Source organism: Ascaphus truei, chromosome 5, assembly GCF_040206685.1.
Source record: "Ascaphus truei isolate aAscTru1 chromosome 5, aAscTru1.hap1, whole genome shotgun sequence".
Taxonomy (NCBI): domain Eukaryota; kingdom Metazoa; phylum Chordata; class Amphibia; order Anura; family Ascaphidae; genus Ascaphus; species Ascaphus truei.
Window position 1 is genome coordinate 3,983,713 of NC_134487.1, and position 26,118 is coordinate 4,009,830.

The following is a 26,118-nucleotide window of genomic DNA, read 5'->3' on the forward strand; positions in this document are numbered from 1 at the left end:
GGCAGTACTGTATGTATCAGCACAGGAGAGGAGCGGGCAGTACTGTATGTATCAGCGCAGGAGAGGAGCAGGCAGTACTGTATGTATCAGTGCAGGAGAGGAGCAGCCAGTACTGTATGTATCAGCGCAGGAGAGGAGCAGGCAGTACTGTATGTATCAGTGCAGGAGAGGAGCAGGCAGTACTGTATGTATCAGCGCAGGAGAGGAGCGGGCAGTACTGTATGTATCAGTGCAGGAGAGGAGCGTGCAGTACTGTATGTATCAGTGCAGGAGAGGAGCGGGCAGTACTGTATTTATCAGCACAGGAGAGGAGCAGGCAGTACTGTATTTATCAGCACAGGAGAGGAGCGGGCAGTACTGTATGTATCAGCGCAGGAGAGGTGCGGGCAGTACTGTATTTATCAGCGCGGGAGAGGAGCGAGCAGTACTGTATTTATCAGCACAGGAGAGGAGCGGGCAGTACTGTATTTATCAGCGCAGGAGAGGAGCGGGCAGTACTGTATGTATCAGCACAGGAGCGGAGCGGGCAGTACTGTATGTATCAGCACAGGAGAGGAGCGGGCAGTACTGTATGTATCAGCGCAGGAGAGGAGCGGGCAGTATTGTATTTATCAGCGCAGGAGAGGAGCGGGCAGTACTGTATTTATCAGCGCAGGAGAGGAGCGGGCAGTACTGTATGTATCAGCGCAGGAGAGGAGCGGGCAGTACTGTATGTATCAGCGCAGGAGAGGAGCGGGCAGTACTGTATTTATCAGCGCAGGAGAGGAGCGGGCAGTACTGTATGTATCAGCGCAGGAGAGGAGCGGGCAGTACTGTCTTTATCAGCGCAGGAGAGGAGCGGGCAGTACTGTATGTATCAGCGCAGGAGAGGAGCGGGCAGTACTGTATGTATCAGCGCAGGAGAGGAGCGGGCAGTACTGTATGTATCAGCGCAGGAGAGGAGCGGGCAGTACTGTATATATCAGCACAGGAGAGGAGCGGGCAGTACTGTATTTATCAGCGCAGGAGGGGAGCAGGCAGTACTGTATGTATCAGCGCAGGAGAGGAGCGGGCAGTACTGTATGTATCAGCACAGGAGAGGAGCGGGCAGTACTGTATTTATCAGCGCAGGATGGGAGCAGGCAGTACTGTATGTATCAGCGCAGGAGAGGAGCGTGCAGTACTGTATGTATCAGCGCAGGAGAGGAGCGGCAGTACTGTATTTATCAGCGCAGTAGAGGAGCGGGCAGTACTGTATTTATCAGCGCAGGAGAGGAGCGGGCAGTACTGTATGTATCAGCGCAGGAGAGGAGCGGGCAGTACTGTATTTATCAGCGCAGGAGAGGAGCGGGCAGTACTGTATGTATCAGTGCAGGAGAGGAGCGGGCAGTACTGTATGTATCAGCGCAGGAGAGGAGCGGGCAGTACTGTATGTATCAGCGCAGGAGAGGAGTGGGCAGTACTGTCTTTATCAGAGCAGGAGAGGAGCGGGCAGTACTGTATGTATCAGCGCAGGAGAGGAGCGGGCAGTACTGTATGTATCAGCGCAGGAGAGGAGCGGGCAGTACTGTATGTATCAGCGCAGGAGGGGAGCGGGCAGTACTGTATGTAACAGCGCAGGAGAGGAGCGGGCAGTACTGTATGTATCAGCGCAGGAGAGGAGCGGGCAGTACTGTATGTATCAGCGCAGGAGAGGAGCGGGCAGTACTGTATGTATCAGCGCAGGAGGGGAGCGGGCAGTACTGTATGTATCAGTGCAGGAGAGGAGCAGGCAGTACTGTATTTATCAGCGCAGGAGAGGAGCGGGCAGTACTGTATTTATCAGCGCAGGAGGGGAGCGGGCAGTACTGTATTTATCAGCGCAGGAGAGGAGCGGGCAGTACTGTATGTAACAGCGCAGGAGAGGAGCGGGCAGTACTGTATGTATCAGTGCAGGAGAGGAGCGGGCAGTACTGTATATATCAGCTCAGGAGAGGAGCGGGCAGTACTGTATGTATCAGCGCAGGAGAGGAGCGGGCAGTACTGTATTTATCAGCGCAGGAGAGGAGCGGGCAGTACTGTATTTATCAGCGCAGGAGAGGAGCGGGCAGTACTGTATGTATCAGCGCAGGAGAGGAGCGGGCAGTACTGTATGTATCAGCGCAGGAGAGGAGCGGGCAGTACTGTATGTATCAGCGCAGGAGAGGAGCGGGCAGTACTGTATGTATCAGCGCAGGAGAGGAGCGTGCAGTACTGTATGTATCAGCGCAGGAGAGGAGCGGGCAGTACTGTATGTATCAGCGCAGGAGAGGAGCGGGCAGTACTGTCTTTATCAGCGCAGGAGGGGAGCGGGCAGTACTGTATGTATCAGCGCAGGAGGGGAGCGGGCAGTACTGTATGTAACAGCGCAGGAGAGGAGCGGGCAGTACTGTATGTATCAGCGCAGGAGAGGAGCGGGCAGTACTGTATGTATCAGCGCAGGAGAGGAGCGGGCAGTACTGTATGTATCAGCGCAGGAGGGGAGCGGGCAGTACTGTATTTATCAGCGCAGGAGAGGAGCGGGCAGTACTGTATTTATCAGCGCAGGAGGGGAGCGGGCAGTACTGTATTTATCAGCGCAGGAGAGGAGCGGGCAGTACTGTATGTAACAGCGCAGGAGAGGAGCGGGCAGTACTGTATGTATCAGCGCAGGAGAGGAGCGGGCAGTACTGTATATATCAGCGCAGGAGAGGAGCGGGCAGTACTGTATGTATCAGCGCAGGAGAGGAGCGGGCAGTACTGTATTTATCAGCGCAGGAGAGGAGCGGGCAGTACTGTATTTATCAGCGCAGGAGAGGAGCGGGCAGTACTGTATGTATCAGCGCAGGAGAGGAGCGGGCAGTACTGTATGTATCAGCGCAGGAGAGGAGCGGGCAGTACTGTATGTATCAGCGCAGGAGAGGAGCGGGCAGTACTGTATGTATCAGCGCAGGAGAGGAGCGGGCAGTACTGTATGTATCAGCGCAGGAGAGGAGCGGGCAGTACTGTATGTATCAGCGCAGGAGAGGAGCGGGCAGTACTGTATGTATCAGCGCAGGAGAGGAGCGGGCAGTACTGTATGTATCAGCGCAGGAGAGGAGCGGGCAGTACTGTATGTATCAGTTCAGGAGAGGAGCGGGCAGTACTGTATGTATCAGCGCAGGAGGGGAAGCGGGCAGTACTGTATTTATCAGCGCAGGAGAGGAGCGGGCAGTACTGTATGTATCAGCGCAGGAGAGGAGCGGGCAGTACTGTGTTTCAGTATTTGATCCTTCTCGGGACTGTCCCCTTCACCATGCCGCTGCAGTTAGTACAGTTTGGCTTCGGAGCGATGATCCCCTACCTGATCCTTTTCTTGGTGTTATGAGCTGTTTTCATCAGACACTGAAATCATATTATCACTGAGTCAATGTGAGTGTGAGTTCACACTCTGATGTGCCCGCTCCCTCCCTAAGTGAGTGGCGCTCTGCTCACAGCTTTCATTCCCTTTGTAAAACACCCCACCATCTGTGGTTTATCCTCCCACCTGAGGCGACCCTTCAATCCCTCACACACACTATTACACCATGTATACACAGCACAGGTACGGCGCGGGCAGCGGCAGTGCCAGCCTCCCCCTCACACACACTATTACACCATGTATACACAGCACAGGTACGGCGCGGGCAGCGGCAGTGCCAGCCTCCCCCTCACAGGTACAGCGCGGGCAGCGGCAGTGCCAGCCTCCCCCTCACACACGCTCATACACCATGTATACACAGCACAGGTACAGCGCGGGCAGCGGCAGTGCCAGCCTCCCCCTCACACACGCTCATACACCATGTATACACAGCACAGGTACAGCGCGGGCAGCGGCAGTGCCAGCCTCCCCCTTACACACGCTCATACACCATGTATACACAGCACAGGTACAGCGCGGGCAGCGGCAGTGCCAGCCTCCCCCTCACAGGTACAGTGCGGGCAGCGGCAGTGCCAGCCTCCCCCTCACACACGCTCATACACCATGTATACACAGCACAGGTACAGCGCGGGCAGCGGCAGTGCCAGCCTCCCCCTCACACACGCTCATACATCATGTATACACAGCACAGGTACAGCGCGGGCAGCGGCAGTGCCAGCCTCCCCCTCACACACACTATTACACCATGTATACACAGCACAGGTACAGCGCGGGCAGTGCCAGCCTCCCCCTCACACACACTATTACACCATGTATACACAGCATGGGTACGGCGCGGGCAGCGGCAGTGCCAGCCTCCCCCTCACAGGTACGGCGCGGGCAGCGGCAGTGCCAGCCTCCCCCTCACACACACTATTACACCATGTATACACAGCACAGGTACAGCGCGGGCAGCGGCAGTGCCAGCCTCCCCCTCACTCACACTACTACACCATGTATACACAGCACAGGTACAGCGCGGGCAGCGGCAGTGCCAGCCTCCCCCTCACACACACTACTACACCATGTATACACAGCACAGGTACAGCGCGGGCAGCGGCAGTGCCAGCCTCCCCCTCACACACACTATTACACCATGTATACACAGCACAGGTACAGCGCGGGCAGCGGCAGTGCCAGCCTCCCCCTCACACACGCTCATACACCAAGTATACACAGCACAGGTACAGCGCGGGCAGCGGCAGTGCCAGCCTCCCCCTTACACACGCTCATACACCATGTATACACAGCACAGGTACAGCGCGGGCAGCGGCAGTGCCAGCCTCCCCCTCACACACTCTCATACACCATGTATACACAGCACAGGTACAGGGCGGGCAGCGGCAGTGCCAACCTCCCCCTTACACACGCTCATACACCATGTATACACAGCACAGGTACAGCGCGGGCAGCGGCAGTGCCAGCCTCCCCCTCACACATGCTCATACACCATGTATACACAGCACAGGTACAGCGCGGGCAGCGGCAGTGCCAGCCTCTCCCTCACACACACTATTACACCATGTATACACAGCACAGGTACAGGGCGGGCAGCGGCAGTGCCAGCCTCCCCCTCACACACACTACTACACCATGTATACACAGCACAGGTACAGCGCGGGCAGCGGCAGTGCCAGCCTCCCCCTCACACACACTATTACACCATGTATACACAGCACAGGTACAGCTCGGGCAGCGGCAGTGCCAGCCTCCCCCTCACACACGCTCATACACCAAGTATACACAGCACAGGTACAGCGCGGGCAGCGGCAGTGCCAGCCTCCCCCTCACACACGCTCATACACCAAGTATACACAGCACAGGTACAGCGCGGGCAGCGGCAGTGCCAGCCTCCCCCTCACACACTCTCATACACCATGTATACACAGCACAGGTACAGCACGGGCAGCGGCAGTGCCAGCCTCCCCCTCACACACACTCATACACAGCACAGGTACAGCGCGGGCAGCGGCAGTGCCAGCCTCCCCCTCACACACGCTCATACACCAAGTATACACAGCACAGGTACAGCGCGGGCAGCGGCAGTGCCAGCCTCCCCCTCACACACTCTCATACACCATGTATACACAGCACAGGTACAGCACGGGCAGCGGCAGTGCCAGCCTCCCCCTCACACACGCTCATACACCATTTATACACAGCACAGGTACAGCGCGGGCAGCGGCAGTGCCAGCCTCCCCCTCACACACTCTCATACACCATTTATACACAGCACAGGTACAGCGCGGGCAGCGGCAGTGCCAGCCTCCCCCTCACACACACTCATACACCATGTATACACAGCATGGGTGCAGCGGCAGTGCCAGCCTCCCCCTCTCACACACACACTACTACACCATGTATACACAGCGCGGGCAGCGGCAGTGCCAGCCTCCCCCTCACACACACTCATACACCATGTATACACAGCACAGGTACAGCGCGGCAGTGCCAGCCTTCCCCTCACACACCATGCCATGTATACACAGCACAGGTACAGCGCGGGCAGCGGCAGTACCAGCCTCCACCTCACACACGCTCATACACCATGTATACACAGCACAGGTACAGCGCGGGCAGCGGCAGTGCCAGCCTCCCCCTCACACACGCTCATACACCATGTATACACAGCACAGGTACAGCGTGGGCAGCGGCAGTGCCAGCCTCCCCCTCACACACACTCTTACACCATGTATACACAGCGCGGGCAGCGGCAGTGCCAGCCTCCCCCTCACACACACTCATACACCATGTATACACAGCACAGGTACAGCGCGGGCAGCGGCAGTGCCAGCCTCCCCCTCACACACAGGAAGGGGAGGAGCCGTTAGCCAAGATGGCGGCAGACCCTGGGGGAGGGAGAGGAGTGGGATCCAGGTCTCAAGCTAATCTGAATGCGGATAAGAAAGTTTCACTGGAAGCTAAAGTGCAGAAACTTTTGCAAAAGAAAGAGTCAGAAAATATGGAAAAAGAGATGAATGAAAATGTTGGACAGAAAGAAGCTGAAATGGTGAATACTGAAAGTACTCAGATCCAGATGGGTAAGAAAACTGCGGCTAAAACCAGCTCAAGGTTTAATGAAGCCAGGAGTAAAAGGCAGGCAGAACATGAGAAAAGGAGACTTGGGGTCACAGAAATTTGTTATCCCACAAATTTGTAAGGACATACACACTAATGCACAGGCAACTGCAGCAACACTTGACATAGAGACCCCGCAAGCAACTGCACCTGACACAGTGACCCTGTATACAACTGTACCTGATATAGAAACTCTGCATACAACTGTACCTGACACAGAGACACTACCAGCAGCTGAGGGTAGCAGACAGGTGCAGGAATTAGCAGCCACACCCAAGGCAGACACACAGCGAACAGCCCAGGATGAGAGCCTGAATAGTGCTGGCAATACACCTTAGACAGAGCAGCAAACAGCCCAGGCACAGGAAGATGTGTCTGAAGTGGAAATGGCTGAAGCAGTGGAGAACGCTGAAGCAGTAGAGGCTTTTGAGGCGCAAGAAATGGAGATTCCTAAAATGGGAGAGAAATCCATACAGCCTGCAGCAGCATCAAAGCCCTTAGCAGAAACAGTAGCGGCAAAGGCAAAGTCCTTAGCTGAAGCAGGAACAGCAGCAAAACCAACAGGAGCGGCTGAGCCAGCTCCCCCCCAGCAGTCAGCATAGAGTACAAGACGCCCAGGTACATCTTATATGTCATTTGATGATGCCAGAAAGCGCAGGAACGTTGTCAGACTGCATTATTGGGGTGATGTGGTTCCTATACCGGACAGATTTGTCATAGGAAAAGACTTGATCAAAGTTTCTCTTGGCTTCCGACCCAGTGAGGTTTATGCTTTGTTACATGCTCCTAATAGCAGAAACTATGAAGTCAGCTTTAAGACACCAGAAGGGCTAGAAAAATTCTGGTTTCGTTACAGAGAAGTGAAGGATAATCCAGAAGGGAATTCTTTAAAGTTATCCAGGTATCTCGCCCTGTGACCGTGGAAGTGAATATTATCTTTGATATTGAGACTGTAGCGGTAGAAGATATACGTTTTGGCTGCAAAGACAGTGCGATGTTCAGCCCGGTCCAGTGAAAAGTATGGATGCTGAAGGTTTCTGGAATGGGGGCTACAAGTTTAAAGTTAAGCTCAGGTACACACACAGTGTGACATGTCACCTCCCAAACGCCATATATATTGTAAGGGATCGCGGGCGATGTTTTTATTGGGGACAGCCTAAAAAGTGTTTTAAATGTGATTCCCCCAGGCTAAACTTTTGGTTACAATAAAAACAATATTTTTATGTGTCTGTGCGAGTGTGTGCGTCTGTGCGAGTGTGTGTCTGAGCGCCTGTGCGAGTGGGTGTGCGTCTGTGCGCGTCTGTGCGAGTGTGTGTCTGAGCGTCTGTGTGTGCGTGTGTGTGAAGCCATGCAGCTCAGTGGGGAAAGTTCGCCTAACAAAAAGCTGGTTCCTAAAATGTCTGCCTGGCAGAAATTGTATGTTCTATTTTCAGCAAACCCCAGGTTTCCTGCAATATATGTACTTATGTGTCAGATTTGGGGCGCCAGTCGCGCAGATGTGACCCATTAAACATGTCGCTGCCATTAGTACATGTGACGATGGCCACAACTATTATCAACACATTTATATTTTGGGTTTAAATTGAGCATCCAAGTTGAGCAAAATAAATTGTCATTTATTTCCTTACTAGACAGACACACGACAACCTTAGAATACACTTCATAAAAACACTTACTGAACGGAGAAACGGGATTTAATGTCCAGAAAGGTGCAAAGCACCAGAAGATTGTCCTTTAAAATGTAGTCCTTTTGCAAGGGCGCAAATTGACAGCCCAATCCTTCTGTGAGAGTGCCAAGTCTTTTCCGGTCCGTTGGGGTCTGATAGATAACCCCCAGCAATCACAGTGTCCTAACGCAGAGTTCTGTCCTTGATTCCGATGTGATAAGACTCTTTGCGTTCCAGGAATGTGCTACTGCTCTTCTCCGCTGTTGGAAGCGTGTTGGAAATCCGCTCACATGGTAGAATGAAAAACGAAAGACAATGGGGATAGCCTGGGTGGCATGTACTGTATATAGGGTTTGAAAGCCTATCTCCAACATACCCACCCAATCCCCCTCGTGGGAAAGTAATCATTCCCCAATCACCTACTTGCCCATAGTTTGGAGAGTGGGCACTCTAGGGATTTCCTGTTCATACAGAGTCTGTGCGACAATGCCACCTTGGCTACTTAGCATAGTTACACTCCCCTCTTTACCTGGCCCCTCTCAGGCTGGGAGGGAAACTCAGGGGATGAGCCAGGTCAGATGGGTCAACAGGACTTCCTATTTAGCAGCCATCTGGCCAATTCACACCCACCTGACTGGGTCTTTGATATGCAACTTCCAGAGAGACTTACAGGCGCGGGCCCAGCATTTGACCTTTGAAGCTTGCATAGGAAAGTGACCCAGCGCATAGGTGTCAAAACATTTGGTTCTTGTGCGCATTTTAATGACAGGAGGAAAAAAACCTCATCCTGCTTGTCCCTTTTAAAACCTGCAGTAAATTAAACATGTCGCTGCCATTAGTACTCTGGCGCATGGGGTGGCTTAGCCTTTAAAGGATGAGCTGTAGTTATGGGGGGGGCCTCCCGGTAGATGGGGGGGCATTATCGAGCAGCCTTTAAGTCTCTTCTTCCCACACAGGCAGCGGGACGGGGCAGGGCTGCATCCTGCAGCGGTTCCCAGAGAAAGATTGGGAGGACAATCCCTTCCCACAGGGCGTCGAACTGGTGAGTATTAGAGAAGCCCCCTGCCTCTGAGGTGTGAGTATTTATACAGAAGCCTCCTGTACTGGAGATGTGTGTATTAATAGGGGAGCCCACTGTCTCTGAGGTGCGAGTATTAGAGAAGCCCCCTGTCCCTGAGGTGTGAGTATTAGAGAAGCCCCCTGTCCCTGAGGTGTGAGTATTAGAGAAGCCCCCTAAGGTGGGAGTATTAATACAGAAGCCTCCTGCCCCTGAGGTGTGAGTATTAGAGAAGCCCCCTGCCTCTGAGGTGTGAGTAATAGAGAAGCCACCTGAGGTGGGAGTATTAATACTGAAGCCTCCTGCCCCTGAGGTGTGAGTAATAGAGAAGCCCCCTGCCTCTGAGGTGTGAGTATTAGAGAAGCCCCCTGCCTCTGAGGTGTGAGTATTAATAGAGAAGCCCCCTGTACTGGAGATGTGAGTATTAATAGGGGAGCCCCCTGTCTCTGAGGTGCGAGTATTAGAGAAGCCCCCTGAGGTGCGAGTATTAGAGAAGCCCCCTGTCCCTGAGGTGTGAGTATTAGAGAAGCCCCCTGTCCCTGAGGTGTGAGTATTAGAGAAGCCCTGTGTCCCTGAGGTGTGAGTAATAGAGAAGCCCCCTGCCTCTGAGGTGTGAGTATTAGAGAAGCCCCCTGCCTCTGAGGTGTGAGTAATAGAGAAGCCCCCTGAGGTGGGAGTATTAATACAGAAGCCTCCTGCCCCTGAGGTGTGGGTATTAATAGAGAAGCCCCCTGTCCCTGAGGTGTGAGTATTAGAGAAGCCCCCTGTCTCTGAGGTATGAGTTTCAGAGAAGCCCCCTGTCCCTGAGGTGCGAGTATTAGAGAAGCCCCCTGTCCCTGAGGTGTGAGTATTAGAGAAGCCCCCTGTCCCTGAGGTGTGAGTATTAGAGAAGCCCCCTGTACCTGAGGTGTGAGTATTAGAGAAGCCCCCTGTCCCTGAGGTGTGAGTATTAGAGAAGCCCCCTGTCTCTGAGGTATGAGTATTAGGGAAGCCCCCTGTCCCTGAGGTGTGAGTATTAGAGAAGCCCCCTGTCCCTGAGGTGTGAGTATTAGAGAAGCCCCCTGTCCCTGAGGTGTGAGTATTATAGATGCCCCCTGTCCCTGAGGTGCGAGTATTAGAGAAGGCCCCTATCTCTGAGGTGTGAGTATTGGAGAAGCCCCCTGTCCCTGAGGTGCGAGTATTAGAGAAGCCCCCTGTCCCTGAGGTGTGAGTATTGGAGAAGCCACCTGTCCCTGAGGTGTGAGTATTAGAGAAGCCCCCTGTCCCTGAGGTGTGAGTATTAGAGAGGTCCCCTGTCCCTGAGGTGTGAGTATTAGAGAAGCCCCCTGTCCCTGTGGTGTGAGTAATAGAGAATTCCCCTGTCCCTGAGGTGTGAGTATTAGAGAAGCCCCCTGTCCCTAAGGTGTGAGTATTAGGGATGCCCCCTGTCCCTGATGTGTGAGTATTAGAGAGGTCCCCTGTCCCCGAGGTGTGAGTATTAGGGATGCCCCCTGTCCCTGATGTGTGAGTATTAGAGAAGCCCCCTGTCCCTGATGTGTGAGTATTGGAAAAGCCCCCTGTCCGTGAGGTGTGAGTATTAGGGAAGCCCCCTGTCCCTGAGGTATGAGTATTAGACGCCCCCTGTCCCTGATGTGTGAGTATTAGTGAAGCCCCCTGTCCCTGAGGTGTGAGTATTAGAGAAGCCCCCTGTCCCTGATGTGTGAGTATTAGAGAAGCCCCCTGTCCCTGAGGTGTGAGTATTAGAGAAGCCCCCTGTCCCTGAGGTGTGAGTATTAGAGAAGCCCCCTGTCCCTGAGGTGTGAGTATTGGAGAAGCCCCCTGTCCCTGAGGTGTGAGTATTAGAGAAGCCCCTTGTCCCTGAGGTATGAGTATTGGAGAAGCCCCCTGTCCCTGAGGTGTGAGTATTAGAGAAGCCCCCTGTCCCTGAGGTGTGAGTATTAGCGAAGCCCCCTGTCCCTGTGGTGTGAGTAATAGAGAATTCCCCTGTCCCTGAGGTGTGAGTATTAGAGACGCCCCCTGTCCCTGAGGTGTGAGTATTAGAGAAGCCCCCTGTCCCTGAGGTGTGAGTATTGGAGAAGCCCCCTGTCCCTGAAGTGTGAGTATTAGAGAAACCCCCTGTCCCTGAGGTGTGAGTATTAGAGAAGCCCCCTGTCCCTGAGGTGTGAGTATTAGAGAATTCCCCTGTCCCTGAGGTGTGAGTATTGGAGAAGCCCCCTGTCCCTGAGGTGTGAGTATTAGAGAAGCCCCCTGTCCCTGAGGTGTGAGTATTGGAGAAGCCCCCTGTCCCTGAGGTGTGAGTATTGGAGAAGCCCCCTGTCCCTGATGTGCGAGTATTAATAGAGAAGCCCGCTGTTTATGTGGTGTGAGTAATAGAGAAGCCCCCTGAGGGGGAGTATTAATAGAGAACCCCCCTGTACGTGAGGTGTGAGTATTAGAGAAGCCCCTGCCGGAGGTAAGTATTAATAGAGAAGCCCCCTGGTCTTCAGATGTGAGTATTAATAGGAAAGCCCGCTGTCCATGAGGTGTGAGTATTAATAGAGAAGCCCCTGTCGGAGGTGAGAGTATTAAAAGAGAAGCCCGCTGTCGGAGGTGAGAGTATTAATAGAGAAGCCCCTGTCGGAGGTGAGAGTATTAAAAGAGAAGCCCGCTGTCGGAGGTGAGAGTATTAATAGAGAAGCCCCTGTCGGAGGTGAGAGTATTAAAAGAGAAGCCCGCTGTCGGAGGTGAGAGTATTAATAGAGAAGCCCGCTGTCGGAGGTGAGAGTATTAATAGAGAAGCCCGCTGTCGGAGGTGAGAGTATTAATAGAGAAGATCCTGTCGGAGGTGAGAGTATTAATAGTGAAGCCCGCTGTCGGAGGTGAGAGTATTAATAGAGAAGCCCGCTGTCAGAGGTGAGAGTATTAATAGAGAAGCCCGCTGTCGGAGGTGAGAGTATTAATAGAGAAGCCCGCTGTCGGAGGTGAGAGTATTAATAGAGAAGCCCGCTGTCGGAGGTGAGAGTATTAATAGAGAAGCCCGCTGTCGGAGGTGAGAGTATTAATAGGAAAGCCCGCTGTCCATGAGGTGTGAGTATTAATAGAGAAGCCCCTGTCGGAGGTGAGAGTATTAATAGAGAAGCCCGCTGTCGGAGGTGAGAGTATTAATAGAGAAGCCCGCTGTCGGAGGTGAGAGTATTAATAGAGAAGCCCGCTGTCGGAGGTGAAAGTATTAATAGAGAACCCGCTGTCGGAGGTGAGAGTATTAATAGAGAACCCGCTGTCGGAGGTGAGAGTATTAATAGAGAACCCGCTGTCGGAGGTGAGAGTATTAATAGAGAAGCCCGCTGTCGGAGGTGAGAGTATTAATAGAGAAGCCCGCTGTCGGAGGTGAGAGTATTAATAGAGAAGCCCGCTGTCGGAGGTGAGAGTATTAATAGAGAAGCCCGCTGTCGGAGGTGAGAGTATTAATAGAGAAGCCCGCTGTCGGAGGTGAGAGTATTAATAGAGAAGCCCGCTGTCGGAGGTGAGAGTATTAATAGAGAAGCCCGGTGTCGGAGGTGAGAGTATTAATAGAGAAGCCCCTGTCGGAGGTGAGAGTATTAATAGAGAAGCCCGCTGTCGGAGGTGAGAGTATTAATAGAGAAGCTCGCTGTCGGAGGTGAGAGTATTAATAGAGAAGCCCGCTGTCGGAGGTGAGAGTATTAATAGAGAAGCCCGCTGTCGGAGGTGAGAGTATTAATAGAGAAGCCCGCTGTCTGAGGTGAGAGTATTAATAGAGAAGCCCGCTGTCGGAGGTGAGAGTATTAATAGAGAAGCCCGCTGTCGGAGGTGAGAGTATTAATAGAGAAGCAAGCTGTCGGAGGTGAGAGTATTAATAGAGAAGCCCGGTGTCGGAGGTGAGAGTATTAATAGAGAAGCATCCTGTCGGAGGTGAGAGTATTAATAGAGAAGCCCGCTGTCGGAGGTGAGAGTATTAATAGAGAAGCCCGCTGTCGGAGGTGAGAGTATTAATAGAGAAGCCCGCTGTCGGAGGTGAGAGTATTAATAGAGAAGCCCGCTATCGGAGGTGTGAGTATTAATAAATAGAGAAGCCCGCTGTCGGAGGTGAGAGTATTAATAGGGAAGCCCCTGTCGGAGGTGAGAGTATTAATAGAGAAGCCCGCTGTCGGAGGTGAGAGTATTAATAGAGAAGCCCGCTGTCGGAGGTGAGAGTATTAATAGAGAAGCCCGCTGTCGGAGGTGAGAGTATTAATAGAGAAGCCCGCTGTCGGAGGTGAGAGTATTAATAGAGAAGCCCGCTGTCGGAGGTGAGAGTATTAATAGAGAAGCCCGCTGTCGGAGGTGAGAGTATTAATAGAGAAGCCCGCTGTCGGAGGTGAGAGTATTAATAGAGAAGCCCGCTGTCGGAGGTGAGAGTATTAATAGAGAAGCCCGCTGTCGGAGGTGAGAGTATTAATAGAGAAGCCCGCTGTCGGAGGTGAGAGTATTAATAGAGAAGCCCGCTGTCGGAGGTGAGAGTATTAATAGAGAAGCCCGCTGTCGGAGGTGAGAGTATTAATAGAGAAGCCCGCTGTCGGAGGTGAGAGTATTAATAGAGAAGCCCGCTGTCGGAGGTGAGAGTATTAATAGAGAAGCCCGCTGTCGGAGGTGAGAGTATTAATAGAGAAGCCCGCTGTCGGAGGTGAGAGTATTAATAGAGAAGCCCGCTGTCGGAGGTGAGAGTATTAATAGAGAAGCCCGCTGTCGGAGGTGAGAGTATTAATAGAGAAGCCCGCTGTCGGAGGTGAGAGTATTAATAGAGAAGCCCCTGTCGGAGGTGAGAGTATTAATAGAGAAGCCCGCTGTCGGATGTGAGAGTATTAATAGAGAAGCCCGCTGTCGGAGGTGAGAGTATTAATAGAGAAGCCCGCTGTCGGAGGTGAGAGTATTAATAGAGAAGCCCGCTGTCGGAGGTGAGAGTATTAATAGAGAAGCCCCTGTCGGAGGTGAGAGTATTAATAGAGAAGCCCGCTGTCGGAGGTGAGAGTATTAATAGAGAAGCCCGCTGTTGGAGGTGAGAGTATTAATAGAGAAGCCCGCTGTCGGAGGTGAGAGTATTAATAGAGAAGCCCGCTGTCGGAGGTGAGAGTATTAATAGAGAAGCCCGCTGTCGGAGGTGAGAGTATTAATAGAGAAGCCCGCTGTCGGAGGTGAGAGTATTAATAGAGAAGCCCGCTGTCGGAGGTGAGAGTATTAATAGAGAAGCCCGCTGTTGGAGGTGAGAGTATTAATAGAGAAGCCCGCTGTCGGAGGTGAGAGTATTAATAGAGAAGCCCGCTGTCAGAGGTGAGAGTATTAATAGAGAAGCCCGGTGTCGGAGGTGAGAGTATTAATAGAGCAGCCCCTGTCGGAGGTGAGAGTATTAATTAAGAAGCCCGCTGTCGGAGGTGAGAGTATTAATAGAGAAGCCCGCTGTCGGAGGTGAGAGTATTAATAGAGAAGCCCGCTGTCGGAGGTGAGAGTATTAATAGAGAAGCCCGCTGTCGGAGGTGAGAGTATTAATAGAGAAGCCCGCTGTCGGAGGTGAGAGTATTAATAGAGAAGCCCGCTATCGGAGGTGTGAGTATTAATAAATAGAGAAGCCCGCTGTCGGAGGTGAGAGTATTAATAGAGAAGCCCGCTGTCGGAGGTGAGAGTATTAATAGAGAAGCCCAGTGTCGGAGGCGAGAGTATTAATAGAGAAGCCCGCTATCGGAGGTGTGAGTATTAATAAATAGAGAAGCCCGCTGTCGGAGGTGAGAGTATTAATAGAGAAGCCCGCTGTCGGAGGTGAGAGTATTAATAGAGAAGCCCGCTGTCGGAGGTGAGAGTATTAATAGAGAAGCCCGCTGTCGGAGGTGAGAGTATTAATAGAGAATCCCGCTGTCGGAGGTGAGAGTATTAATAGAGAAGCCCGCTGTCGGAGGTGAGAGTATTAATAGAGAAGCCCGCTGTCGGAGGTGAGAGTATTAATAGAGAAGCCCGCTGTCGGAGGTGAGAGTATTAATAGAGAAGCCCGCTATCGGAGGTGTGAGTATTAATAAATAGAGAAGCCCGCTGTCGGAGGTGAGAGTATTAATAGAGAAGCCCGCTGTCGGAGGTGAGAGTATTAATAGAGAAGCCCGCTGTCGGAGGCGAGAGTATTAATAGAGAAGCACGCTATCGGAGGTGTGAGTATTAATAAATAGAGAAGCCCGCTGTCGGAGGTGAGAGTATTAATAGAGAAGCCCGCTGTCGGAGGTGAGAGTATTAATAGAGAAGCCCGCTGTCGGAGGTGAGAGTATTAATAGAGAAGCCCGCTGTCGGAGGTGAGAGTATTAATAGAGAATCCCGCTGTCGGAGGTGAGAGTATTAATAGAGAAGCCCGCTATCGGAGGTGTGAGTATTAATAAATAGAGAAGCCCGCTGTCGGAGGTGAGAGTATTAATAGAGAAGCCCGCTGTCGGAGGTGAGAGTATTAATAGAGAAGCCCGCTGTCGGAGGTGAGAGTATTAATAGAGAAGCCCGCTGTCGGAGGTGAGAGTATTAATAGAGAAGCCCGCTGTCGGAGGTGAGAGTATTAATAGAGAATCCCGCTGTCGGAGGTGAGAGTATTAATAGAGAAGCCCGCTGTCGGAGGTGAGAGTATTAATAGAGAAGCCCGCTGGCGGAGGTGAGAGTATTAATAGAGAAGCAAGCTGTCGGAGGTGAGAGTATTAATAGAGAAGCCCGCTGTCGGAGGTGAGAGTATTAATAGAGAAGCCCCTGTCGGGGGTGAGAGTATTAATAGAGAAGCCCGCTGTCGGAGGTGAGAGTATTAATAGAGAAGCCCGCTGTCGGAGGTGAGAGTATTAATAGAGAAGCCCGCTGTCGGAGGTGAGAGTATTAATAGAGAAGCCCGCTGTCGGAGGTGAGAGTATTAATAGAGAAGCCCGCTGTCTGAGGTGAGAGAATTAATAGAGAAGCCCGCTGTCGGAGGTGAGAGTATTAATAGAGAAGCCCGCTGTCGGAGGTGAGAGTATTAATAGAGTAGCCCGCTGTCGTAGGTGAGAGTATTAATAGAGAAGCCCGCTGTCTGAGGTGAGAGTATTAATAGAGAAGCCCGCTGTCGGAGGTGAGAGTATTAATAGAGAAGCCCGCTGTCGGAGGTGAGAGTATTAATAGAGAAGCCCGCTGTCGGAGGTGAGAGTATTAATAGAGAAGCCCGCTGTCGGAGGTGAGAGTATTAATAGAGAAGCCCGCTGTCGGAGGTGAGAGTATTAATAGAGAAGCCCGCTGTCGGAGGTGAGAGTATTAATAGAGAAGCCCGCTGTCGGAGGTGAGAGTATTAATAGAGAAGCCCGCTGTCGGAGGTGAGAGTATTAATAGAGAAGCCCGCTGTCGGAGGTGAGAGTATTAATAGAGAAGCCCGCTGTCGGAGGTGAGAGTATTAATAGAGAAGCCCCTGTCGGAGGTGAGAGTATTAATAGAGAAGCCCGCTGTCGGAGGTGAGAGTATTAATAGAGAAGCCCGCTGTCGGAGGTGAGAGTATTAATAGAGAAGCCCGCTGTCGGAGGTGAGAGTATTAATAGAGAAGCCCGCTGTCGGAGGTGAGAGTATTAATAGAGAAGCCCGCTGTCGGAGGTGAGAGTATTAATAGAGAAGCCCCTGTCGGGGGTGAGAGTATTAATAGAGAAGCCCGCTGTCGGAGGTGAGAGTATTAATAGAGAAGCCCGCTGTCGGAGGTGAGAGTATTAATAGAGAAGCCCCTGTCGGGGGTGAGAGTATTAATAGAGAAGCCCGCTGTCGGAGGTGAGAGTATTAATAGAGAAGCCCGCTGTCGGAGGTGAGAGTATTAATAGAGAAGCCCGCTGTCGGAGGTGAGAGTATTAATAGAGAAGCCCGCTGTCGGAGGTGAGAGTATTAATAGAGAAGCCCGCTGTCTGAGGTGAGAGTATTAATAGAGAAGCCCGCTGTCGGAGGTGAGAGTATTAATAGAGAAGCCCGCTGTCGGAGGTGAGAGTATTAATAGAGAAGCCCGCTGTCGGAGGTGAGAGTATTAATAGAGAAGCCCGCTGTCTGAGGTGAGAGTATTAATAGAGAAGCCCGCTGTCGGAGGTGAGAGTATTAATAGAGAAGCCCGCTGTCGGAGGTGAGAGTATTAATAGAGAAGCCCGCTGTCGGAGGTGAGAGTATTAATAGAGAAGCCCGCTGTCTGAGGTGAGAGTATTAATAGAGAAGCCCGCTGTCGGAGGTGAGAGTATTAATAGAGAAGCCCGCTTTCGGAGGTGAGAGTATTAATAGAGAAGCCCGCTGTCGGAGGTGAGAGTATTAATAGAGAAGCCCGCTGTCGGAGGTGAGAGTATTAATAGAGAAGCCCGCTGTCGGAGGTGAGAGTATTAATAGAGAAGCCCGCTGTCGGAGGTGAGAGTATTAATAGAGAAGCCCGCTGTCGGAGGTGAGAGTATTAATAGAGAAGCCCGCTGTCGGAGGTGAGAGTATTAATAGAGAAGCCCCTGTCGGAGGTGAGAGTATTAATAGAGAAGCCCGCTGTCGGAGGTGAGAGTATTAATAGAGAAGCCCGCTGTCGGAGGTGAGAGTATTAATAGAGAAGCCCGGTGTCGGAGGTGAGAGTATTAATAGAGAAGCCCGCTGTCGGAGGTGAGAGTATTAATAGAGAAGCCCGGTGTCGGAGGTGAGAGTATTAATAGAGAAGCCCGCTGTCGGAGGTGAGAGTATTAATAGAGAAGCCCGGTGTCGGAGGTGAGAGTATTAATAGAGAAGCCCCTGTCGGAGGTGAGAGTATTAATAGAGAAGCCCGCTGTCGGAGGTGAGAGTATTAATTGAGAAGCCCGCTGTCGGAGGTGAGAGTATTAATAGAGAAGCAAGCTGTCGGAGGTGAGAGTATTAATAGAGAAGCCCGCTGTCGGAGGTGAGAGTATTAATAGAGAAGCCCCTGTCGGAGGTGAGAGTATTAATAGAGAAGCCCGCTGTCGGAGGTGAGAGTATTAATAGAGAAGCCCGCTGTCGGAGGTGAGAGTATTAATAGAGAAGCCCGCTGTCGGAGGTGAGAGTATTAATAGAGAAGCCCCTGTCGGAGGTGAGAGTATTAATAGAGAAGCCCCTGTCGGAGGTGAGAGTATTAATAGAGAAGCCCGCTGTCGGAGGTGAGAGTATTAATAGAGAAGCCCACTGTCGGAGGTGAGAGTATTAATAGAGAAGCCCGCTGTCGGAGGTGAGAGTATTAATAGAGAAGCCCGCTGTCGGAGGTGAGAGTATTAATAGAGAAGCCCGCTGTCTGAGGTGAGAGTATTAATAGAGAAGCCCGCTGTCGGAGGTGAGAGTATTAATAGAGAAGCCCGCTGTCGGAGGTGAGAGTATTAATAGAGAAGCCCGCTGTCGGAGGTGAGAGTATTAATAGAGAAGCCCGCTGTCGGAGGTGAGAGTATTAATAGAGAAGCCCGCTGTCGGAGGTGAGAGTATTAATAGAGAAGCCCGCTGTCGGAGGTGAGAGTATTAATAGAGAAGCCCGGTGTCGGAGGTGAGAGTATTAATAGAGAAGCCCGCTGTCGGAGGTGAGAGTATTAATAGAGAAGCCCGGTGTCGGAGGTGAGAGTATTAATAGAGAAGCCCGCTGTCGGAGGTGAGAGTATTAATAGAGAAGCCCGGTGTCGGAGGTGAGAGTATTAATAGAGAAGCCCGCTGTCGGAGGTGAGAGTATTAATAGAGAAGCCCGGTGTCGGAGGTGAGAGTATTAATAGAGAAGCCCGCTGTCGGAGGTGAGAGTATTAATAGAGAAGCCCGGTGTCGGAGGTGAGAGTATTAATAGAGAAGCCCGCTGTCGGAGGTGAGAGTATTAATAGAGAAGCCCCTGTCGGAGGTGAGAGTATTAATAGAGAAGCCCGCTGTCGGAGGTGAGAGTATTAATTGAGAAGCCCGCTGTCGGAGGTGAGAGTATTAATAGAGAAGCAAGCTGTCGGAGGTGAGAGTATTAATAGAGAAGCCCGCTGTCGGAGGTGAGAGTATTAATAGAGAAGCCCCTGTCGGAGGTGAGAGTATTAATAGAGAAGCCCGCTGTCGGAGGTGAGAGTATTAATAGAGAAGCCCGCTGTCGGAGGTGAGAGTATTAATAGAGAAGCCCGCTGTCGGAGGTGAGAGTATTAATAGAGAAGCCCCTGTCGGAGGTGAGAGTATTAATAGAGAAGCCCCTGTCGGAGGTGAGAGTATTAATAGAGAAGCCCGCTGTCGGAGGTGAGAGTATTAATAGAGAAGCCCACTGTCGGAGGTGAGAGTATTAATAGAGAAGCCCGCTGTCGGAGGTGAGAGTATTAATAGAGAAGCCCGCTGTCGGAGGTGAGAGTATTAATAGAGAAGCCCGCTGTCGGAGGTGAGAGTATTAATAGAGAAGCCCGCTGTCGGAGGTGAGAGTATTAATAGAGAAGCCCGCTGTCGGAGGTGAGAGTATTAATAGAGAAGCCCGCTGTCGGAGGTGAGAGTATTAATAGAGAAGCCCCTGTCGGAGGTGAGAGTATTAATAGAGAAGCCCGCTGTCGGAGGTGAGAGTATTAATAGAGAATCCCGCTGTCGGAGGTGAGAGTATTAATAGAGAAGCCCGGTGTCGGAGGTGAGAGTATTAATAGAGAAGCCCGCTGTCGGAGGTGAGAGTATTAATAGAGAAGCCCGCTGTCGGAGGTGAGAGTATTAATAGAGAAGCCCGCTGTCGGAGGTGAGAGTATTAATAGAGAAGCCCCTGTCGGAGGTGAGAGTATTAATAGAGAAGCCCGCTGTCGGAGGTGAGAGTATTAATTGAGAAGCCCGCTGTCGGAGGTGAGAGTATTAATAGAGAAGCAAGCTGTCGGAGGTGAGAGTATTAATAGAGAAGCCCGCTGTCGGAGGTGAGAGTCTTAATAGAGAAGCCCCTGTCGGAGGTGAGAGTATTAATAGAGAAGCCCGCTGTCGGAGGTGAGAGTATTAATAGAGAAGCCCGCTGTCGGAGGTGAGAGTATTAATAGAGAAGCCCGCTGTCGGAGGTGAGAGTATTAATAGAGAAGCCCCTGTCGGAGGTGAGAGTATTAATAGAGAAGCCCCTGTCGGAGGTGAGAGTATTAATAGAGAAGCCCGCTGTCGGAGGTGAGAGTATTAATAGAGAAGCCCACTGTCGGAGGTGAGAGTATTAATAGAGAAGCCCGCTGTCGGAGGTGAGAGTATTAATAGAGAAGCAAGCTGTCGGAGGTGAGAGTGTTAATAGAGAAGTCCCTGTCGGAGGTGAGAGTATTAATAGAGAAGCCCGCTGTCGGAGGTGAGAGTATTAATAGAGAAGCCCGCTGTCGGAGGTGAGAGTATTAATAGAGAAGCCCGCTGTCGGAGGTGAGAGTATTAATAGAGAAGCCCGCTGTCGAAGGTGAGAGTATTAATAGAGAAGCCCGCTGTCGGAGGTGAGAGTATTAATAGAGAAGCCCGCTGTCGGAGGTGAGAGTATTAATAGAGAAGCCCGCTGTCGGAGGTGAGAGTATTAATAGAGAAGCCCGCTGTCGGAGGTGAGAGTATTAATAGAGAAGCCCGCTGTCGGAGGTGAGAGTATTAATAGAGAAGCCCGCTGTCGGAGGTGAGAGTATTAATAGAGAAGCCCGCTGTCGGAGGTGAGAGTATTAATAGAGAAGCCCGCTGTCGGAGGTGAGAGTATTAATAGAGAAGCCCGCTGTCGGAGGTGAGAGTATTAATAGAGAAGCCCGCTGTCGGAGGTGAGAGTATTAATAGAGAAGCCCGCTGTCGGAGGTGAGAGTATTAATAGAGAAGCAAGCTGTCGGAGGTGAGAGTATTAATAGAGAAGCCCCTGTCGGAGGTGAGAGTATTAATAGAGAAGCCCGCTGTCGGAGGTGAGAGTATTAATAGAGAAGACCGCTGTCGGAGGTGAGAGTATTAATAGAGAAGCCCGCTGTCGGAGGTGAGAGTATTAATAGAGAAGCCCGCTGTCGGAGGTGAGAGTATTAATAGAGAACCCGCTGTCGGAGGTGAGAGTATTAATAGAGAAGCTCGCTGTCGGAGGTGAGAGTATTAATAGAGAAGCCCGCTGTCGGAGGTGAGAGTATTAATAGAGAAGCCCGCTGTTGGAGGTGAGAGTATTAATAGAGAAGCCCGCTGTCGGAGGTGAGAGTATTAATAGAGAAGCCCGCTGTCGGAGGTGAGAGTATTAATAGAGAAGCCCGCTGTCGGAGGTGAGAGTATTAATAGAGAAGCCGCTGTCGGAGGTGAGAGTATTAATAGAGAAGCCCGCTGTCGGAGGTGAGAGTATTAATAGAGAAGCCCGCTGTCGGAGGTGAGAGTATTAATAGGAAAGCCCGCTGTCCATGAGGTGTGAGTATTAATAGAGAAGCCCGCTGTCGGAGGTGAGAGTATTAATAGAGAAGCCCGCTGTCGGAGGTGAGAGTATTAATAGAGAAGCCCGCTGTCGGAGGTGAGAGTATTAATAGAGAAGCCCGCTGTCTGAGGTGAGAGTATTAATAGAGAAGCCCGCTGTCTGAGGTGAGAGTATTAATAGAGAAGCCCGCTGTCGGAGGTGAGAGTATTAATAGAGAAGCCCGCTGTCGGAGGTGAGAGTATTAATAGAGATGCCCGCTGTCGGAGGTGAGAGTATTAATAGAGAAGCCCGCTGTCGGAGGTGAGAGTATTAATAGAGAAGCCCGCTGTCGGAGGTGAGAGTATTAATAGAAAAGCCCGCTTTTGGAGGTGAGAGTATTAATAGAGAAACCCGCTGTCAGAGGTGAGAGTATTAATAGAGAAGCCCCTGTCGGATGTGAGAGTATTAATAGAGAAGCCGCTGTCGACGGTGAGAGTATTAATAGAGAAGCCTTGTGTCGGAGGTGAGAGTATTAATAGAGAAGCCCACTGTCGGAGGTGAGAGTATTAATAGAGAAGCCCGCTGTCGGAGGTGAGAGTATTAATAGAGAAGCCCGCTGTCTGAGGTGAGAGTATTAATAGAGAAGCCCGCTGTCGGAGGTGAGAGTATTAATAGAGAAGCCCGCTGTCGGAGGTGAGAGTATTAATAGAGAAGCCCGCTGTCGGAGGTGAGAGTATTAATTGAGAAGCCCGCTATCGGAGGTGAGAGTATTAATAGAGAAGCCCGCTGTCGGAGGTGAGAGTATTAATAGAGAAGCCCGCTTTTGGAGGTGAGAGTATTAATAGAGAAGCCCGCTGTCGGAGGTGAGAGTATTAATAGAGAAGCCCGCTGTCGGAGGTGAGAGTATTTATAGAGAAGCCCGCTGTCGGAGGTGAGAGTATTAATAGAGAAGCCCGCTGTCGGAGGTGAGAGTATTAATAGAGAAGCCCGCTGTCGGAGGTGAGAGTATTAATAGAGAAGCAAGCTGTCGGAGGTGAGAGTATTAATAGAGAAACCCGCTGTCGGAGGTGAGAGTATTAATAGAGAAGCCCCTGTCGGATGTGAGAGTATTAATAGAGAAGCCCCTGTCGGATGTGAGAGTATTAATAGAGAAGCCCGCTGTCGGAGGTGAGAGTATTAATAGAGAAGCCTTGTGTCGGAGGTGAGAGTATTAATAGAGAAGCCCGCTGTCGGAGGTGAGAGTATTAATAGAGAAGCCCGCTGTCGGAGGTGAGAGTATTAATAGAGAAGCCCCTGTCGGAGGTGAGAGTATTAATAGAGAAGCCCGCTGTCGGAGGTGAGAGTATTAATAGAGAAGCCCGCTGTCGGAGGTGAGAGTATTAATAGAGAAGCCCGCTGTCGGAGGTGAGAGTATTAATAGAGAAGCCCGCTGTCGGAGGTGAGAGTATTAATAGAGAAGCCCGCTGTCGGAGGTGAGAGTATTAATAGAGAAGCCCGCTGTCGGAGGTGAGAGTATTAATAGAGAAGCCCGCTGTCGGAGGTGAGAGTATTAATAGAGAAGCAAGCTGTCGGAGGTGAGAATATTAATAGAGAAGCCCGCTTTTGGAGGTGAGAGTATTAATAGAGAAGCCCCTGTCGGATGTGAGAGTATTAATAGAGAAGCCCGCTGTCGGAGGTGATAGTATTAATAGAGAAGCCTTGTGTCGGAGGTGAGAGTATTAATAGAGAAGCCCGCTGTCGGAGGTGAGAGTATTAATAGAGAAGCCCGCTGTCGGAGGTGAGAGTATTAATAGAGAAGCCCGCTGTCGGAGGTGAGAGTATTAATAGAGAAGCCCGCTGTCGGAGGTGAGAGTATTACTAGAGAAGCCCGCTGTCGGAGGTGAGAGTATTAATAGAGAAGCCCGCTGTCGGAGGTGAGAGTATTAATAGAGAAGCCCCTGTCGGAGGTGAGAGTATTAATAGAGAAGCCCGCTGTCGGAGGTGAGAGTATTAATAGAGAAGCCCGCTGTCGGAGGTGAGAGTATTAATAGAGAAGCCCGCTGTCGGAGGTGAGAGTATTAATAGAGAAGCCCGCTGTCGGAGGTGAGAGTATTAATAGAGAAGCCCGCTGTCGGAGGTGAGAGTATTAATAGAGAAGCCCGCTGTCGGAGGTGAGAGTATTAATAGAGAAGCCCGCTGTCGGAGGTGAGAGTATTAATAGAGAAGCCCCTGTCGGAGGTGAGAGTATTAATAGAGAAGCCCCTGTCGGAGGTGAGAGTATTAGTAGAGAAGCCCGCTGTCGGAGGTGAGAGTATTAATAGAGAAGCCCGCTGTCGGAGGTGAGAGTATTAATAGAGAAGCCTGCTGTCGGAGGTGTGTGGGGGTTTTCCTCCTCTTCACCTTTTCCACCTTTGTCTTCTCCCCCTTTCTCGTTCCCCACCTCTCGCCCCTCCTTGCGCTCACTCACCCACCTCTTCCCCTCCCACCTCTCACCCCTCCTTGCTCTCACTCACCCACCTCTTCCCCTCCTTGCTCTCACTCGCCCACCTCTCGCCCCTCCTTGCTCTCACTCAGCCACCTCTCGCCCCTCCTTGCTCTCACTCGCCCACCTCTCACCCCTCCTTGCTCTCACTCGCCCACCTCTCGCCCCTCCTTGCTCTCACTCACCCATCTCTTCCCCTCATCTACCTCTCGCCTCTCCTTGCGCTCACTCACCCACCTCTCGCCCTCACCCATCTCTCGCCCCTCCTTGCTCTCACTCACCCATCTCTTCCCCTCACCCATCTCTTGCCCTTCCTTTCTCTCATTCACCCATCTCTCGCCCCTCCTTGCTCTCACTCACCCACCTCTCGCACCTCCTTGCTCTCACTCACCCATCTCTTCCCCTCATCTACCTCTCGCCCCTCCTTGCACTCACTCACCCACCTCTTCCCCTCACCTACCTCTCGCCCCTCCTTGCGCTCACCCACCTCTTCCCCTCACCTACCTCTCGCCCCTCCTTGCGCTCACTCCCCCACCTCTTCCCCTCACCCACCTCTCGCCCCTCCTTGCGCTCACTCACCCACCTCTTCCCCTCACCCACCTCTCGCCACTCCTTGCTCTCACTCGCCCACCTCTTCCCCTCATCTACCTCTCGCCCCTCCTTGCTCTCATTCACCCACCTCTTCCCCTCACCCACCTCTCGCCCCTCCTTGCTCTCACTCACCCACCTCTCGCCACTCCTTGCTCTCACTCACCCACCTCTCACCCCTCCTTGCTCTCACTCACCCACCTCTCGCCCCTCCTTGCTCTCACTCACCCACTTCTCGCCCCGCCTTGCTCTCACTCACCCACATCTCGCCCCGTCTTGCTCTCACTCACCCACCTCTCGCCCCGCCTTGCTCTCACTCACCCACGCCCCGCCTTGCTCTCACTCACCCATCTCTTCCCCTCACCCACCTTTCGACCCACCTTGCTCTCACTCACCCATCTCTCGCCCCTCCTTGCTCTCACTCACCCATCTCTACCCCTCACCCATCTCTCGCCCTTCCTTTCTCTCTCACCCACCTCTCGCCCCTCCTTGCTGTCACTCACCCATCTCTTCCCCTCACCCACCTCTTGCCACTCCTTGCTCTCACTCACCCACCTCTTCCCCTCACCCACCTCTCACCCCTCCTTGCTCTCACTCACCCACCTCTCTCCCCTCCTTGCTCTCTCTCACCCACGCCCCGCCTTGCTCTCACTCACCCATCTCTTCCCCTCACCCACCTTTCGCCCCACCTTGCTCTCACTCACCCATCTCTCGCCCCTCCTTGCTCTCACTCACCCACCTCTTCCCCTCACCCACCTCTCGCCCCTCCTTGCTCTCACTCACCCACCTCTTCCCCTCACCCACCTCTCGCCCCTCCTTGCTCTCACTCACCCATCTCTTCCCCTCACCCATCTCTCGCCCTTCCTTTCTCTCTCACCCACCTCTCGCCCCTCCTTGCTCTCTCACCCACCTCTTACCCCTCCTTGCTCTCACTCACCCACCTCACGCCCTCTCGCCCTAGTTCTGTCAGCCCAGCGGATGGCAGTTATACCCAGAGAAGAATCCATCCACCTTTTTTATCGCTGTTCTCACCGATATCAACTCAGAGCGCCATTACTGCTGCTGCTTCACCTTCTGGGAGGCGCTGGAGAGCTCACAGGTACGGTGCACCCTCCTCCTGCGCCCTCCCCATCTCCGTCGCACCCTCCTCCTGCGCCCTCCTCCTGCGCCCTCCCCATCTCCGTCGCACCCTGCGCCCGCCCTCCTCCTGCGCCCTCCCCATCTCCGTCACACCCTGCGCCCGCCCTCCTCCTGCACCCTCCCCATCTCCGTCACACCCTGCGCCCGCCCTCCTCCTGCACCCTCCCCATCTCCGTCGCACCCTGCGCCCTCCCCATCTCCGTCACACCCTGCGCCCGCCCTCCTCCTGCACCCTCCCCATCTCCGTCGCACCCTGCGCCCGCCCTCCTCCTGCGCCCTCCCCATCTCCGTCGCACCCTGCGCCCGCCCTCCTCCTGCGCCCTCCCCATCTCCGTCACACCCTGCGCCCGCCCTCCTCCTGCACCCTCCCCATCTCCGTCACACCCTGCACCCGCCCTCCTCCTGCGCCCTCCCCATCTC

General features: G+C 52.6%; 1 protein-coding gene across 1 annotated transcript in view; it reads left to right on the top strand.

Annotated features, from left to right (window-relative positions):
- The window catches only part of SBF1 (SET binding factor 1), a 332,728-nt gene that overhangs the window by 54,977 nt on the left and 251,633 nt on the right, over window positions 1-26,118 (top strand). The window contains 2 exon segments of the mRNA XM_075598895.1: window positions 9,117-9,202; window positions 25,520-25,657. Coding sequence (XP_075455010.1) covers window positions 9,117-9,202; window positions 25,520-25,657 — 224 coding nt within the window.